At 45.9% G+C, this 18,173-nt stretch overlaps 1 protein-coding gene across 2 annotated transcripts in view; it reads left to right on the top strand.

Moving 5' to 3' along the window:
• Positions 1-5,096: 5,096 nt before the first annotated feature.
• Positions 5,097-18,173, top strand: part of Csmd1 (CUB and Sushi multiple domains 1) — a 1,426,468-nt gene continuing 1,413,391 nt past the window's right edge. For both annotated transcript variants that reach the window (XM_041673587.1, XM_041673588.1), the window contains exon 1: positions 5,097-5,551. In XM_041673587.1, coding sequence (XP_041529521.1) covers positions 5,467-5,551 — 85 coding nt within the window. In that variant the 5' untranslated portion in view covers positions 5,097-5,466. The remainder of the gene's footprint in view (positions 5,552-18,173) is intronic.

The raw sequence follows: 18,173 nt of genomic DNA on the forward strand, positions 1-18,173 counted from the left end.
TCCGTCTGTCTGGAGTGGAAGAATCATGGCGATTCTCTGACTCAGCTTCTTTCTCCCAGCCTTCCGTTCTGTTTACTCCACCCACCTAAGGGTGGGCCTATCAAATGGTCCTAGCAGTTTCTTTATTGCTTAACCAATGAAATCAACAGATTGATATATGACACTCCCACATCAGCTCAGGTAGACTGTTTCTGTGGGTGAACCCGTTATGGTCTTGACCTCTTTGCTCACATTCTTACTTCTGTGCTGGGCATTCTCATTGCAATAAAAAAAAGAAAGAACTACTAACATGCGGGCCTGCTACCTAGTTACAGAGGAGCTTTTCAAGCTGGTTCCTTGGGGAACTGCTGAATATGAGGCTTCCTTGCAAGTTGAACTTAAAAGTCAGAGTGAAGGAGTCTTTAACTACACCCGGGTATCTGCTGGAGTCACCTTTTGACAACCTGGAAAAGAATAACTGACATCTATCTATCTATCTATCTATCTATCTATCTATCTATCTTTTGTCTCCACTGTTTCCATTTGAAATCCTAAAACATGAGTTGGAGCAGCAGATGAGATGCCTTCCCCCTTTGGGCTACTTCTCTTTCCTCCCTTTCAGAGGTGGGCTACACAAGAAAGGGGGATGCTATCTGTGAGGCTAGCTACGTGCCTGGCATTGTCTCAACGTTGTTTTGCTCTCCTCACGTGTCTACCACATGGGAAGATCTCAGTGCATACATTGCAGATAGGGAAACATGCTTAGATTACAGTTGCTTGTATGCTTTCCTGATGAGAAGATGGCAGATGTACCACTCAAAGTAGTTTCTTTGGACTCCAAGATCAATCTCTGACACCAGTATTTCTCAAAGTATCACCTCTGATGTTCCCATGTCACTTCGGACTTGTTAGAAATGTTAGATCTCAGGCCATATCACAGATACAGTTGGGGTTAGGGCCAACTGCCTAGACTTCAATAATTATAGATGACCAAGTTAAGTCATTGTCATGCATGGAGATACCCACAGTTCATGGAGTACCCCTTTGTCATGCATGGAGACACCCACAGTTCATGGAGTTCCCCTTTGTCATCCATGGAGACACCCACAGTTCATGGAGTTCCCCTTTGTTTATTCATGGAGACACCCACAGTTCATGGAGTTCCCCTTTGTCATCCATGGAGACTCCCACAGTTCATGGAGTTCCCCTTTGTCATCCATGGAGACACCCCCAGTTCATGGAGTGCCCCTTTGTCATTCATGGAGACACCCACAGTTCATGGAGTTCCCCTTTGTCATCCATGGAGACACCCACAGTTCATGGAGTTCCCCTTTGTCATCCATGGAGACACCCCCAGTTCATGGAGTGCCCCTTTGTCATGTATGGAGACACCCACAGTTCATGGAGAGCTCCTTCCTTGGCACGCTACCCTATGGTGCGAGGGGAGAGTTCATGATTCTATCCAGTGGATCATTGGTATTGAGTATCCCTGAACTCTATGTGTTACTTTAGTTTCCCTCATCCTAAAGGCATGCACACAAACTTTGAATCTTTCAAATATTGCTTTATTGGAAAGACAGGGGAGAAGGCTTAACATGAAGGAGCCATAGAACGCAGTCACGAACATCAACATGTCCTTGCACTTGCTCCTACATTCGTTCCCACCTTCTTTCAAAGGCGGCTTAGGGAATGATGTATTCAGGAGACTGCCCTGGGGGCATTTACAAAGAACGTGTGATCTGAAATTACTGTACCCCTCTGACATTGTGCTCTTGCCTTAGGATGGTGGCACGAGCAGAAGCCAGGGCAGGGAAGGGTCTTGTCACCCATACACATAGGCTCTGCTGTGGGGGAGGGGTAGCAGAGGGGATGGAGAGTGAACTGTACAGTTCACCTTGGGCCCTTAGAAGTGGCTTCCTACGAGTTGCCAGATTTCTTAAAGAAAGAACTCTCCTCCAGCTCTTTCATGGCCATAAATCTCCCAAATACAGTATTTAAAAAGTCATATGTAGCCATCATAGCAACATGCTGTATTCTCTAAGCTTTTCATATACTCACAGATCTTCCGCCAATTAGTATTCTCATTTGTACATAGTAAAAAAGCAATCTATATTTATCTCAAGCGTCATGTTTCTGTCCTTTCCTTAGGTGGTTCCATCTCATGGGGCTCTTCGTCTCTTGAATGCCTAAGTTGCCACCCTACCTAATATGTCTTCATGTGGATGATGCCCCGCCTCAGGAACGTCGCCCTCCTTCCAGCATGGGAGAGGCCTCTTCGATATCTCTTGCTGTAGTCCACAGTGCCGGTCCCATGCCAGCAGTGTTCCCAGTACGGCTTAGCCAGGTTCTGGAGGCTGGGGAGCGTGTTAGGCTGAGACTGGGAAATGCATCACACCCATGCAGTGGCACAGACTTCCCTTCCAGGCACCGCAGAGAAGCCCACAGCTCTTCTTCCAGGGGTGAAATCTCACTGTCCCCCCACTGAGATCATTTCATAACATTGTCCAGGTTCGAGCCGCTTAAATCTGAAGGAAATCACGGCTTTACAATAACTCAGAGACCAGAGACGGCGACAATCTAGGCTGCGAACAACAGTCTTCATCAATGGCCGGATACTATGACGAGTGCAGGTGTACCCTGCAGGGGTCTTCGAAGGTAGGTGACTAGAGAGGAAAATGAAAAAGAGATTTTCATTTGCTTTCCCAAGCCGATTCTAGCAAGAAACTCAGAGCACTAGATGGCAGCAGAGCCCCATGATTTTCTTCTGGGTAGCTTAGTGCCTGAGAGCCTGGGTGGGGGAAGATTCCCAATATTAACACAGATACAACCACATTCCCAAATCAGCCTTTCTTCCTGGACAGCCTTCTGCTGTATTCTCAGACTTAGGATCAAGTTGCAATTTGGCAAGGTAACTTCCAGGTACAGGATCTTTCTTCCTTTCTGATCTGAAGCATTTATTGGGACTGTCATTGCTCTATGATATTACTCCAATAGATTCTTCGCACCAAAGACAGAAATGTTTTTTTTAATGATTATTGTTTTGAGATAAGGTCTTCCTGTGAAGTTCTTGCTAGATGGCAGCCCTCTTTCTATAACAAGCTAGCCTACAACTTGAAGTGATGCTCATGTCTCCGTCTCCTGCCATTATAGGTTTGCACCACAACTGGTCTGGAAAAGAAAAGGCTGTTAAGCACTTTGCCATGAGGAGGCCATTTGATCTTGAGGTGGCAAGATTTCAGGATTCTGTGCAAAGGTGCTTGATTTCTCAGGTGGCACTCCACATTCCTGACTGGGACTCTAATAACTTGAAGCCAGCTGTGAGTCCCTGCACAAGGTAGTGAGATTTGGAAATGGTTTTTAATGGCAGAAATCCTTCTTGGTGACATGAGTCATGAGGAGTGGCAGTGGGAAGACAGGACACCGTTTCTCATGGGGGGACTTCAGCTCTGCTGCTCCTGAAGATCAATGTGTGCTGAGGGGGAGCAGAGGTGAACGATTGGATCTTCTCATGGATCTTGAAAGGCATTATTTTGTTCACTTCTTAGAGTATAGATAACACCTGGGAGTGACTTAAAATTCACACAGGAGGTGTGGCCCTTTCCACTCCCTGTCTACATCACACGTTGAGGAAACACAGGGAGCCATCCAGATTAGAGAGTTATTCTGGAATTTTCACCCTGGGAATAAGGGAAGGGCAATGAGAAGATTCTCAACAACAAATCCAGGCAGTTCCAAGAAAGCCCCATGATTTTTCCCAGGGAGTTCAGATCTCTGGGAGAAGGAACGCAGGTTGCTTAAGGACTCTGGTTGCTCTTGGAAGGCTAAGGGACAGCCAGTAATTCCACATCTCTATACTCATGACTATGTCACCATGTGATCTATGGGCTACAGGGACAAGAGGGCCTAGAACATTAACATTGAGTGTGGAGTGTCCTGACTTAGTCCTTGACAGTGGATACAATGACAATGCTGCTGCAACGGTGTTGCCATCAGCCTGCCTCCAAACACCATGCTCATCCCTTGGTGTGGGCAATACAGGGTCATCATGGGATGGATGTCCCTAGCGTGGATGCATGAGATGTCCATGTCCCTTTTCCTCCCATCCTCTAGAATTCCCTATTCCTTTCGGATTAAAAATGGCACGTCCTTTAAAGGTGCCGCTGAGAACGCTGGGCTTCACCTGTGGTTTGGACTTTCAACTTAACCCCCAGCCTTTCCCTAACACCGTGTCTCTTCTGTGCATGCCCAATAGCTGCAGTAGACCTGCTTCTCAGCAGCTGCTCCTGGCTCCTCCTGTTGCCACTTGAAGGCTGGGGGGCGGGGCAGGGCCGGGCGGGGAACTTCCTGAGTTCTGGAGGAGATGTTTGGGTTCACCAGAGGTGTGCCAATTTTGCTTTTACAACCAGAACAGGGCAGCAGCCTAGTTGTTCACCCTCATTTTGACTTCCACATAGAGCTGGGGTTGGTATGTGGGTAACCCCAGCAGGACTCAGTGAGCTGAGGAGGGAACTGTCGGTGGCTTATCACAGTTGTAGACAGTCACCTTGTTAAAGGTAATTTACAATTTCTTGTTAAAAGCACCTTTTTCTCTGCCTGTTACAGTCACAGCTGGGTCCATTCTTTCTCCACCTGCATATCTTTCCTAACTTAGGCAGGGGCTGCTTCTGGTTAACAGAGAAAGACAGACCAGAGGATGGGGGCGGGCCCCCAGCCTGCCCCTACAGAGCCCTTGGGCTGACTTGCATGGCCAATTGTATGGTTTCTCCCCGGTGCTCGGCATGGGCTTCTCGCACTTGAGCGCCCAACAAGTCTCCGTGCTCCAGCCAGAGCGCAGCCGCGACTGAGGCCAAACGCAGAGCAACGGGAGCACGATGCGCTGGGCCCCAGAGCCCTAGGCCGGGCTGAGCCCGGGACTGCGCGGTGCCAGCCTCCTTCCCCTCTCGGTGGGTAGGATGGTTGAGTCCAGCCGCCACGGCAGCGGCTCCTTGCGCCGCTAGCAGCCTGTCTTCGGCGCTCGCTCCCCGCCTTCCTCCCGCTCCAGCCCGGCGTCCCCCCCCCCCGTGCGCCCCTCCCGCACCTCCCACTCGCTGGCTCTCTCTCCAGCTGCCTCCGCTCCAGGTTGCTCCGGGCTGCGCGCGCTCCTCTCCCCGCCTCGCCCCCTCCCGCAGCCTCGCCGCCTTGGTGCCTTCCTGCCCGGCTCGGCCGGCGCTCGTCCCCGGCCCCGGCAGCCCCGGGGCTGCGCTCGGTCGGAGCATCTTCAGCCCCGCAGTGGCTCGGACCCGATGCTACGGGAGCGGAGCGAGCCCGGCGCGCAGAGCTGCGGGAGGCGTCGGATGCGCGGCCGGGCTGGGGACCCGGAGCTCTCACCAGCTTGCCTTGCCCTCTGGTGATTACGGGGCTGTGTTTAGAGCCCGGTCTTTCCTTGGAGGAGACCGGCTCATCCGAGAGGAGCCATCCGTGTCGTGTGCGTGTGGAATATCTGCAGACATGACTGCGTGGAGGAAATTCAAGTCGCTCCTCCTGCCTCTGGTGCTAGTGGTTCTGTGCGCGGGGCTCCTCACTGCAGCTAAGGGTAAGACCAGCTGGCTCGGTACCGGGGAGACGGCCGAACCCTCGGAGGCCCTGTTTGCCAAATAGAGTGTCTGAATTGGGGATCTTAGGGGACCAAGCGGCAGGCACGGGCCGGGTGGCTTTCCACCAGCAAAGCTGGGGAACACAGCGCCCGATGCCGAGCTTCCATCGCGTTCTTCCCACCCCTCATATGCCCCCGCCCCACCCCCGCCATTCCTTCCCCCTCACTTGGGCTCAAACGACATTTCTCTCTGTGCAGTGTGCTGTGGGTTGTCAAGGAGAAGAGAGCCCAACATGAGTTGGGCAGAGAGCTGCGCCTTGGCTTCTGGCGCTTGGTGGGCTTGGCGGGTCGCAGGCTGGGGTAGTTCCCACGACTTCTCCCCGGACCCAGCGCACCTGGGAAACCAACTGGGCACCTTCAGCCTGGCAAAGTTCAAGCTTTCTGGGCTCTGGTGCCATCAGGGAAAGCTCCTAGCTGACTGATATTTCCACAGCCTTACACCTCACACCTCATTCCTCTGCTTCCCCTCCAAGGTACTCAGACTAGCTGCCTCGGTGAGGTCGCCCCTTTCCTTCCCCGGACTTTGCTTCTTGCAAGTTGGAATATTTGGCAAGGTGGATGTAGGCAGGATGGAGTTCTGCAGGGCTTTCATATCAGATCAGTTCTCTCTGGGTGCTGGGGCAATCCCTGTCTTAAGTCTGTTCAACGGAAGGGAAGGGTCTCTCTGGTGGTTCCTGGGGCTTTTTACTCAGTGAACTTGGCTTGCTCTTTGAAATGAGTTGGGGGATGTTTTCGCCTCAGTCTCTACAGGCTACAACCTCCTGGCAGACAACAGCTTGTGCGCTCCTCTGTTCTATGGGAAGCAGAGAAAGGAAAGAGGGAAGAAAGGTAAAAGAGAAGGAGGGGGAGAGGGGAGGGAGAGAGGAAAAAGGGGAAGAGAGAGAGAGAGAGAGAGAGAGAGAGAATTGATTGATTTTCACGTTGGCAAGTACCTGCCCCCATTTCTTCACTCTCGCTCTCCTGTGCTGTTTCCCTGAGTGTCAGCTCCCTCCCTCACACTCCTGGGCAAATCTATATCTGTATCTTTATACATAGATTTTTTTCTCTTTCTTTTTAAAGGATGGAACTCAGTTTCGTATTTTTTTCGACTCGTTTGTTCCCTCCTTCCTTACAAGAATTTCCCCTTTTCTCTCTTGACTATCCCATCTTCCTTTCCCCCAGTGATTCAAATTCAAGGGTGATTAAGAGGCAACAGAGGTCTCTGTGATCTCCATCCAACTCCACACCCGCCTGGAGAGAGCAGAGGACTGCAGGAGCCTTCGGGTTGGGGGAAGACTTGGCCTCCTGGGGCTGGTCCCTCAGCCAAGCATCCCCTTCACAAAGGATATCTGTGCAGTGCTCCCCAATAGCCCACCCAGAGAGATAAGTGCGTCCTGGTTAACAGGAGAGACAGGATCACCTAATTTCCCGGAGTTACCCGCAGATGCCTACCCTCTGACCACACACCCCTCTCTGTCTAGCCTGGGCCTCCACCAACCTGCTGGCTGTGGGGGCTCCACTGGCCGAGCAGGATTAGGCTGGCAGAGGGCTCAGGTCACGCTAGGCACATTGAGGAAAGAGAGGCAAAGCATGAAAAATTGAGGGTTGTGCCCTCCAAGCCCTCTGCGGGTGTGTGTCCACGTTGGAAGCGGAAAAGATTCAGGACACAGAACCAGGCTTTGTCGAAACAAACCCTTGGTGAAAATGATCCACCTGTCATGCAACTATGCCAAACTTCTTACCCTTTCCTGAACTCTGAGATGATCTAGGGCAAGGCTCCCCCCTTCCCTAAATCTGAAGCTCCCCCTTGGAGCGCACTCCCTGTTCCCCCGAGTTCTGCGCACTCCCCAGCTCCCTTCCCCCGCAATTAACAGAGGTTACTGCGTGAAGCCCACAGCCGCCCGCCCGGCTGCTTAATAATCCACACACGTGTGCGGGCTGATTCCGCCCCCACGAGGGTGGGCTGCTGCTCTGGGGGAGGCGGAGGAGGAGCCGGGTGTGGAGGGACAGGTCTTGGGCAGAGGCTGCTTTGGCTTGGTTCAGGGGCTCCAGCGTAGGAGCACGGAGTCCAGGGCCTGGACTGACAGCTGGAGAACAGAGTGCCTCTTGCGCACCAGGAAACCCGGTGGAGACCATGAAAGCCAAAGTGAAGCCCAAGGTGCCGCCAGCCCCTGCGTTTTTGGTGCTGGGATCGAGAGCGCGCTCCTCCGCGCGCACACGCGCGCGGTCCTAGCGCCCAAAGGGACTGGGACTCTGGTCGCCAAGATCTCTAGCGCTATTGTCTGGCCCACGAGGCAGTGGGTACGCGTTCCTTCATTAACCCCTCAAGCCCAGAGCTGCCTCTCCTAGCACCCCTGAGGTCAAGAGCAATCCCTGTGGCTGTGTTGGCTGGCGGGGGCTGGTGACGCCAGCACGAGAGTGGACAACAGGGTGCTGGCCGGCAGCTGGGGCAGGGTCGCACTTCCCCTTGGCAAGCCAAAGCCTGTGAGCCAAGGTCGGGCTTCTGCCAGGGGGTGTCGCCTCTGGGCCCTAAGGCTTGGCCACAGGGTCCGAGGACGCACTGGCGCCTGCGCGGATTAGGGTCCTCCTCCAAGGAGGGAGCGCACCAGCGGAGGGCAATGGGCCACTGCTGCCCCTCAGCGTTCCTGCTTGAGCCCAGGTGGCAAAGAAGTCCTGGGAAACAGGTTCAGAGCTTTTGATGCGTGGGGCATCTTTCATGATCTGTTTGCAGAGGCTGGAGGCGCTGCAGTAGAGGTCGTTGAAACCCCCTTCAGTGCCCAAGCACCAGTTCAGAAAACACTGGGAACACTGGGGGGAAAACAGACATTGCTGTTGATATTTCTTTCTTTTTTGATTATTAGTGAAATAATGAGGGTGGAATCCTAAGTATGATTCTCCTTTTGAAAGCACTCCATTTTCTAGGAACCACGGGAACATGAAGAAGGCTCTATGTTTTTACATTTGGTAAAAAGATGGAATAATTCATCCCTTAAATTTGCACCTCCAATCCAGGTTTGAGCTATTGCTACAGGCTGTTTGAGCAAAGTTTGCGGCTCATCAGGGTCTTGGGTTCTTAGTTATGGGCAGTGAAAATAAGTTGGCCTTTAAGACTTTGCTAGGGACTCAAGCTGCTAGCAATCTCACCTAATGCTTGCTTGAAGGAGCCTCACCTGAGGAAGCTTGGGAGCGCAAGGCAAGGTTTTGTCAGGTGATTTTTCTTTGGTTGTCTACCTCCCCAGCAAAGAGATTTTAAAGTCCACATCATTGAATTCACACAGAAGTCATACAGAGAACTCAAGGAACAACGAGTAATGTCTGCTTATGCTCCTGAACTGTTATTCCTCTGAAAATTCCTATTACCAAGGTGATAAGACCTTTAGTTTGCAGGTTCAATTTCTTTAGAGCAGGACCACCCTGATTTGGCTCCTGCTGAAGCCAGGACTTCTTGTAAATAAGAGTCCTCCAAACCACTCCAAATCCACGCTGCATCAAAGTCAGTTTGTTTACTCTCCTTGTGTTTGAGATGTCCTTATCAAATCTTTTAACCTCTTTGCATTGTCAAAGGTAGTACTATATTATTATTGTTATTATTATTATTACTATTTTAAAACTCAGATCTGTTCAGCCAAAAGCTTATTACTGCTTCTAGAGTACCTATTTAGTTACAAGTTTGGATTTTTAAGACCATAAACAAATAAAGCAAACAAATCATGGGACCAGAGAGATGGCTTGAGATGGCTCAGGTTCAGAGCCAGGAGCTCTGGTTCTTCCAGAGGACAGGAGTTTGATTCCCAGCACCCACATCAGATAACTTAACCACTGTATCTACAATTAAAGGGGGCCCTACACTTCATTCTGTCTTCCAAGGGTAACCATCACACATGGGATACACTTATACATAAAAATGTATAAAACATATCTATCTACAAAAATAAGAAGGGGGAATCTTCTGATGTCACAAGTTTGGCAAACTGGAAGATGGCAACAATGCCGTCTCATAGTACACATTCAGAAGAGCAAGGGCAGTAGTCCAGGAGCGCTAGAACACCCCCAATTCCAGGGCTCAAGCACCTTGCTACTGAATACCAAAGGGAGGGGCTGTTTTTATATTGGTTTTCATCTGGCCAACCATGCTTAATTGGAAGGCAGCACACCTCTGGCTTCCACATTCCTCCAGGCAAAACATCTTCTTCCCCAGGGCAAAGCTGCCTCAGTCTGTCTCCAGTTTATTGTCTGAAAACCAAACCAACTTGGAAGATGTCGAGAAAATGGCTCTGCTTCCTCCCTGAAATAGCGCAACAAAGGCTCGGTGGCCACTTAGTGCTTATTGCTGGGGATCTAGCAAATCCTCTGTAGACTAAGCTGTCAAAATGCAAATGGCATATTAAACACTCCATGCTCTACTGAATTCTAAGTGTGACTCTGGTAGGTTTTCTGCTGAGCTCATGGTGAAGTAAGCTGTTACAACTTGCATGTGTGCCGCTCAAGCTGTGTTCTCTTTTGGCCCTTTATTTTTTTTTTCTTGTTGAGTTCATCTTCTTCCATGAATAATTAGATATCACATGCACCTAAAATGTGAGGCAGGTATGCCTTTAACTTTGATATTACTAGGTAACTGCTAATTCACAGGAAGATGTCTGTAAGACTAGAAATACATCCGCACTATTGGCGCCTTTGCTCTTGGCAGCATTTTGAAGACCTCATTGCCCTTAGACCACCAGAGTAGTGACTTAAATTCCCGGATGAGGAGTGGTGAAAGAAGAAGCAGGACAATTTGATTGTGTCCTCGCCCTAAGAATTGTATCAATGTTGGATTTTTTTTTTAATGAATGAAGAGACTGGTCTTAATGTACAAACCAATGCACAGAAATGCTTTTGGCTTTGTAGAAATCTATTAGTCTTAAAGGAATCAAGCCTCTGTTGCTGCCTTCAGATGCATAGGCATGGTTCTTAGCTCTCTGTATATCTACTCCAAAGCAAGCTATTAGTATACAACTCAAATACTCATCCTCAAGTGATTACAGATAAATTATAAATAAGCTGGTCTTTTCCACAGTGACTTCGGTATGACATTAAATGACCTTTGATTATTAATATAACTATATTTAAGGGCACATCTAGTCCCTGGTGTGGAGAATGATTGCAGAATAAATATCCTTTATTCGAATAAAAACAGAGAGATCATAAAGCAATGAGTGGGTTAAAATGGAGCAGTTCAGGAGCTCACTGCAGATAATCCAAACCCTGTTTATCTCCCAGTGGGTCAGTGTCTCCAGGTCTAAGTAGAAAGCAGCTCCTTTTGGTATGCAGCTGAAGTATTTCCTAAGTCACATACATCAGGTAGGGGTCTTCCCGGGAGGAAAAGGCCACCTGCACTTTACAGAACTTGCCTGGTCCTCCTTTACAATTCCCATGGAGCTCAGTAGCTGGAGTCACACATGAGGTTACTTCCACCCATGTCGCTAGTGCTGTGTCTAGAACATTTCCTGGTGGATGACACAAAACAAAACAATGCATAGAGTCAAACACACCTGCTTAAAGCAACTCTGGGTGTGTTTTTTTTTTGTTGTTGTTGTTGTTGTTTTGTTTTTGTTTTGTTTTTAATGCATTCGAAGTTCATGGTTGCCGGCAATGGTTTAATTTCATCCCATTGCTTGTTGTGGGGTAAGTCAGGGACAGCTTACTGTATGTTTTAGATACTGCCGTGGACATGAGACCAAGGGACACAAAACAGGCAGGAGCCAAATTGTTGGCACTGCTTCTTGCAGGTTATTTTTGCTAATGAGTGACTTTGGGAATGTGATTCCAATTGGGGTTGAATGATGTGGGCTACTGGTCAAGTGTAAAGGCATACATTTCTTCATGTTGGTCTTTTGGAGAATATTAATTGTAACAAATTCAAGACTAACTATGAGGATGTGGGCTCTTCAGGAATAAAAGCCAGACTGTGTGTGGATAATAAGGCAGGGCACCCCAACAGAGCTGTGATAACTTTTGAGAAATGTCGTTAGGGCATGGCTCTACTCCTTCCCCATGCCCATAGCATGGGGAGATATGGATGCTCTCATCAAAATTTATTTCACCTGAGAATAACTTGTCTCTGTCTATGTTCGATTCCAATTCCTACACTTCATCTCCAAGTGAGTCTTCAGAAGTGTGCGAGACATGAAGGCACGTGAGTGTGCCAGCAGCCCATTCACAACCTATCCAGATACAGAGAACACAACTGATCTCAGACGAAGAGACCCTATAATGAGGATGAGGCAGCAAGGAAAGTACAGCTGCACGTTAATCTATATAAATTCAAAGTTTACACCCCTTCATTATTTAGTAATAGGATGTAGATTAATTACATGGTAGTTAAAAGATAGCCCCCACCTTAAATGCATATAGATTGCATCTGTTTGTATCCCATCCCTTCTTCCCTTTCAATAAAAGTCTTGACGATCTAATAACCTGTCGATGAATCCTTCAAAGGCTAATGAGCCCATACAGATTTCTACATGAGTTTGCTGTGTCATGAAACTGTGCAGTTATTTCAGAGGATCCCTCTGCATCGTCCATTATCACTATCCATCGCCCGGTGCCGTTTAATCTTTTAAAAGTATGAATTTACAACAAAGCCCCAGCTAGAGCTCCTTGTCCACAGTGTTTGTATTGTGAACAGACTTCAAGGAATAATTATAGTCTTTCATGTGAAAATAACGTTGCAGGGAATTATTCTATACTTTTCCCATTACTGTTGAGTATACTCTGATGTGATTGGTGTTATGTAAGAAAGGGCTAAGTGTTAGATTAAGATTTGCATTATTTGAAGCCTTATCCATAATGATTTGCAAGCCTTTGAAATCAGTTGTGAATTCAAAGCACTTGTTTCCCTGATGCCTAGAGAATCCCTATGACTTTCCTTCGAGAAACGTTTCTCCTGTGTTTAACAGGAATCATCCTCTCTGGTCTCTTGTTGGGAATTTGTTTCATGGGGCTGATATTTGTGGACAGAATGGGGAGGAGTCTATTCACCTACCCTCCTATATACACACAATCTGAGTTAAGGGCATTCTTGTTGTTGCTCTTTCTTCCTACTCTGACCTGCTCGCTCAGAGGGCATTTCCACTCCATTTGGAGGTGTGAACTCTGCTGTGCATTTCTCCTCCCCATGCTTATCTGAAGGTAAAGATGGCTTCTCCCGGGAGGACAGATACCTTTATGTTTTTCTCTCGAAGAATAGCAATGCAAGCCTGTTTTCAGGCTATCAGCAATGTTTTTTACTATGGTTCAAATCATTTTTTTTTGTTAAGCTGTAAGGAAATTGCTATATGAACAAGTACAGTGCTGTTCTGGGCCCCCAACACTTAGAGGCTGTGCACTTCTATGGGGAAGAGAGAACATGACCACAAAGGAATGGTCACATTTATATGAAGAATTATCTTTTTTTAAACTTTAATTTAAATAAATAACATTTAAATGTGTATTTGAACACAAATATTAGATATGTATATAATCTAGCATAGCAGGTGTGACAGGGCAAAACAGTGTACAGATTCCTTTATCTTATATTCTTTCATTTTCATAAATTTATTTTTATTCATTCATTTATTATTTATTTTACATCCAGTCCATAGTTTTTCCTCCCAGTCTCTCCTCATCCACCTCTTTCCCCCAGTTCATTCCTCCTCCATTTCTGATTAGGAAAGAACATATCTTCTGTATCAATAAAACATGGCGTATCATGTTTCAGCAAGATTAAGCACCCTCCCCATGTGTTGTGCTGAGCAAAACAACTCATTATTAAGGTCCCAAAAGCCAGTAAAAGATTCAGAGGCAGCCCATTTCCTGTTAGGACCAATTTGGACAACTGTAAACATACATGCAGAGGGACTAGGTCAGTCACATGTGGGCTTTCTGGTTGTCAGTTCAGTTTCTGTGAGGCCCTATGAGCCAAAGTTAGTTGATTCTGTGTGTTTTCTTGTGGTGCCCTTGACCCCTCTGGCTCCTACAATCCTTCCTCCCCTTCTTCTGCAGGATTCCCTGAGCTCTGCTTAATGTTTGTCTGTGGGTCTGCATCTGTTGCCATCCAAAGACTCTCTGATGACTGTTGGGCTAGGCACCAATCTGGTCTCAGGAGATGGCCAGTCCAGGCTAAGTATCCATTATTGCTAGGAGATTTAGCTGGAGCCACATGAGGCATCATCTTAATTTATCATATAGTTTCTCAAAATGTAAATTTTTGCATATCAATTATATATTTCTCATTCAGTCTCATTCTTATATAATATAATTATTGTGGAAATTTTCGAGTGAAACCTGTCAGAAGGGTTTTCTTTTGTTTTTTGGGGTGATCTGTTCAAGTGATTGCTGTGATAACTTCCTCAGCCAATAACCTTTATGATATTAGTCCACTTGGGCATGGTCTCTTGTACTATAAATACTGACATGAAGCTTGCTCCGTCTCTGTCTCTCTTGGCTGCTGGATTTGTTTCCTGTTCCCTGCTCATGCAGAAGACTGTGATCTGTGAGTCTACCCCTAGATTAAGAACCCTTTATTATTATACTCATTTCTGAGATTGTGTGGCACTACTTTATAGCATCCATCTACAAGTGATGATATATTATCATAGAAAAGTATGGATTTTATTCATTTTTATTTTGATCTTTTGGAAAGTAAGATTAATTGTAATGGAATATGACTATATATTTAGTAGTTGAAAAGTATGTCTTTAGAAAACAACAAAATTCATAATAAAAATATTAAAAGCAATATTCAGGGAAAGTCAAGTGGGAGAAGTTGCTAGGGTTGCTTTTGTGGGGCAGCACTTCAGCTGAATGGCATTCTTGGGGATCTATCTAGAACTACATCAATGTCCATCACTGTCCAGATGCAGTTTTTAGGTTGTTGTGATCCTAAATGATGAACCTTGTGTCTAAAGTCCCACATGTTGATTGGCCATGTCCTTGAGAAGGACTGTAGAAGGCATTGGTATAGGCAGAGAATGACGGAATACCCCAAGCAGAAATACTGATGGAATACCTCAGATATGGGAGCTCTCTTTCATCCTCTAGACTACAGTTAAGAAACGTTGTTTTTTGCCTTCCAGGGGCCTTCTCACTGCAGCAGAAAATGGACTCTTGACATAATTTGCATTGATCCCAATAGGAGTTTGTGGAACAGAGCCCTTGATGCCATGGCAACATTAGACGGGAGAGTGTCCAGCAGGTGAAAGTTGTTGGGGACTCAAGGAATTATTGGGTAAGGGAAGCGACTTGAGGCAGTTAGTGGAGAATGAGGGCCTTGCAAAGAGCAGGTTCCATACAGTTGTAGGCTTTGCCTGGTACCATAGAGAAGTCTGGTTTAAGTGTGCTATCTACACATGAACCCATAAATATCGATGTTCATTTGTCACCATGGAAATTCACATGTGGCTTAAGTTAGAAAGACCAGGGAAGAAGGCGAAAAGTAAGACTATGGTGGGACCATTGCCCAAGACACAGCGTGCGCATATTTGAGGCTTACTTCTTCTCAGGCCTCTACTTAATCAAACACTTATTTGGATATCATTTATTTCTTGAGGGATACTTGATACTGGTAATTCCTTTAGCTAGTAAGACAAGTGGGGAATAAAGTGTCAAAAGTCAAGAACTCTGTGGCTTCTTGAGTCCTACATAAACTTCTAGATGACCCAGTGAACTTACCACATACAGACTTCTTTAGGTCTCCACAGTCCACAGTTAGGTTCAGGTTGACCTTCTAAGTCTTTCTCTCATGCCGTCTGCTGAGGTCTTCCGCAAAAACACGTGCACCCTACCTTGAGTTACGCTGGGTTGTTTGTGTTCTTTGCTGTCTTTGTTTCTTACCTGAGCTAGACTCTACATATGGTTATCTCTCATTAATAGACCACCAAACTCCCTTCTACTTCCTGTGTCCATTGTTGTGCTTAGCAATCATTAGTTATTGGGCAGGAAATGACATCTGTAGGCACTTTGGGAAGATGTCCTTCTTTGCTATTGGTTTTTGCTTTTTTACATCTTTCCTATTGCATTGGATCTTGTAGCATTGGAGGATACTGGGTATCTGATTTCCTGTGTGAAGAGACTTATGGGGCAGAACCCCTTCAGTGCATGCTTTTAGTGAAAAGTGTGTTTTAACATTCTGTAGAAAAGCGAAGGACAGGGATGATGAGAAGTACCTTCAGTCTCTGCTTCAGTCATACTCACGATGAAACCTGAGCTTGTCCATATAGCCAGCTGTAAGAACATTAATCCAAGTTATTGTTTCTTCTTGTTTATTGGATTCATTGGGCATCTTCTAATGACTGTTTCTTTGTGTATCTGGAAGGGTTCAGGAGTGCTGGCATTTTTTTTTCTTTTCTGGTGACAATAATTTACTATTAGAATCTGTTCAGCAGATATTTCAATATACAGTTGCCATTTGATCGTCACAACTATTTTATCTTTCAATCTTCTAATTTAAAAGAATTACATAAGAGGATTATGCTCTTTCTTTGACAAATACATTTACAGTATTACATTTTGGGGACTCTTTAGTGGCAATAAGAGAATTAAGAGGAATGTGTTAGTATATTGAAATGATAATGGGGTCTTTTGCTTTTAAAGTATAAGGAAAGTAGTGAACTTGAACTTTGGTGATTGTTTTATCTTTTCCAGTTTTTATAGAGATGAATAGGATAAGGTCTTTTAGAGAGATTTGGTATAAAATAATATATAAAACATGACGCAACAAGAAGAAGCAGCTGCCATTTCTTCTGTAAAGTGGGTTCTAGTAACCTTTGCTGTTTTAAGAACAGAACCTATGTGCAGAGAGAGAGATGTATGTTAGTTTCAGACTCTGGGATGCTCGCTGCAGACAGCTTGATGATGCAGCTTTAAGAACTATGCCCTTTTGTTGTTCATGAATAAGAAGGGAAAGGGGGACAGAAGCCAAAGGCAGTTATAGTAAGCACAAAGCTTCAGCACTACCCTGGTTTTCATGTTTTTTTTTTCTTTTTTATGGAACCAGGTGCTCTGAGGAACAATTGGATAGGGGTTTGTACAGAAGACCAGGGTTACTTTCCATCCCAGTGGGATTTATTTAGCTAGTGTTGCTTTGAGACACGAGCGAGAGCTAGAAACATCTCTCCATGTCTCTGCTGTGGAAAATAATATCTACACAGCTTTGGTTGCTGAATAGTGCCTCACCAAACAAAGGCTGATGTGGACTTCCATGTCATCTGAGGCACAACTAGGGATGAGTTTGCTTTTAAGATCACTATGGGGAGTTGGCACAGTTCAGTTCCTTCTGTGGCAAGACTGAAGTTCTTGGCTGGCTTTTGGCCAGAGTTCACTCTCAGTTCTTGGAGGCCACTCAATGTTCTTTGTTCTGTAGGGCTTTCCAATAAGACACAAGGCTGGAGAAGAAGAAGCAGGGGAGAGAAAGGGAGTAGAACTAGAGTTGGTCGATAGAAACGGAAAGGCTGGGCAAACTGTACAATGCATCCTTGTATGCGATTCCACGATGCTGTGAAAACAACCATGCACTCATCATTTACCTTGTTACAGCTTATCCCACAGCATGCTTAGATGCAAGACAAGACTCACACTAGGCATAAATAATAGAAACAGGAGGCCAGTGGGGGTTCTTCAATGGATTTGCCCACCTCTTTATTCTGGAAAAGTAAAAGTTTATCACACAATGAATGAACAAGGGTTAAGTAGCTGACTCAACCTAAATAATGAATGTGTGTATGTCTTCATATGAAGAATAAGCCTAAGAAATCGGTGTAAGAAAAATTTCTGAATTACTCTAAACCATGCATATTAATCTTTGCCCCCCCCCAGTATATCTATAAAGATGCAGCTGGTGGTTCCAAGTATTACTAAGACCCCTGGGGAAATATTGCTATACTTTGTTGTTGTATATCTGGAAAAATCAGGATAGGTAAGAGGAGATAATTCTTCCATACCAGTCAAACATTTAAATTATGAGACGTTTACAGTTAAAAGTCTGATGTATTTTATGGTATTATGTGTTTATTCTTTTCAGCCTTCTCCATAGTAGCAACAATGACAAAAAAAAAATCGACCGGGCTTAGATGTCCATCATCTGAAAATAGCTGGATGAAATCTTGCATAACAAATTGTAGTTCTTAAATGAAAGTCCTCCCAGATAAAATGTTGACTTGAGAATTTGAAGTAGCATGATTATTCCGTCTTTTGGTGGAATGGAGGAGTGTGGTACTTTTATTATATGCATGGGAAAAGTGTCCACACCGTAGTACTGGTGCATGACAGTGAGACTGTTTTCAGTGACATGTGAAACATACCTAAATGCAATGTCTTCAATTAATTACTCTAACAACCTAAGAATATCTATGCTGCATGTCTTTTATAAAACTGAACCAATGGACAAAGTAGAGTTAGATTGCAAAATTTTTGAACCTTAAGTGATCTTCAGGTTTATAGGTTCAAATATCTCTCTATTTGTGTTTTCCATAAACTATCTCTCCCAAATTCACAAGAGGAAAATGAGGAAATAGTAACCTGTGAGCCTTCTCCCTTGGGATGGCCCAAACTTTCCTCCCAAGACAGT

The sequence above is a fragment of the Microtus oregoni genome, unplaced genomic scaffold, assembly GCF_018167655.1.
Source record: "Microtus oregoni isolate MIOR12 unplaced genomic scaffold, Mior012 000024F_ref0000369, whole genome shotgun sequence".
Lineage (NCBI taxonomy): Eukaryota > Metazoa > Chordata > Mammalia > Rodentia > Cricetidae > Microtus > Microtus oregoni.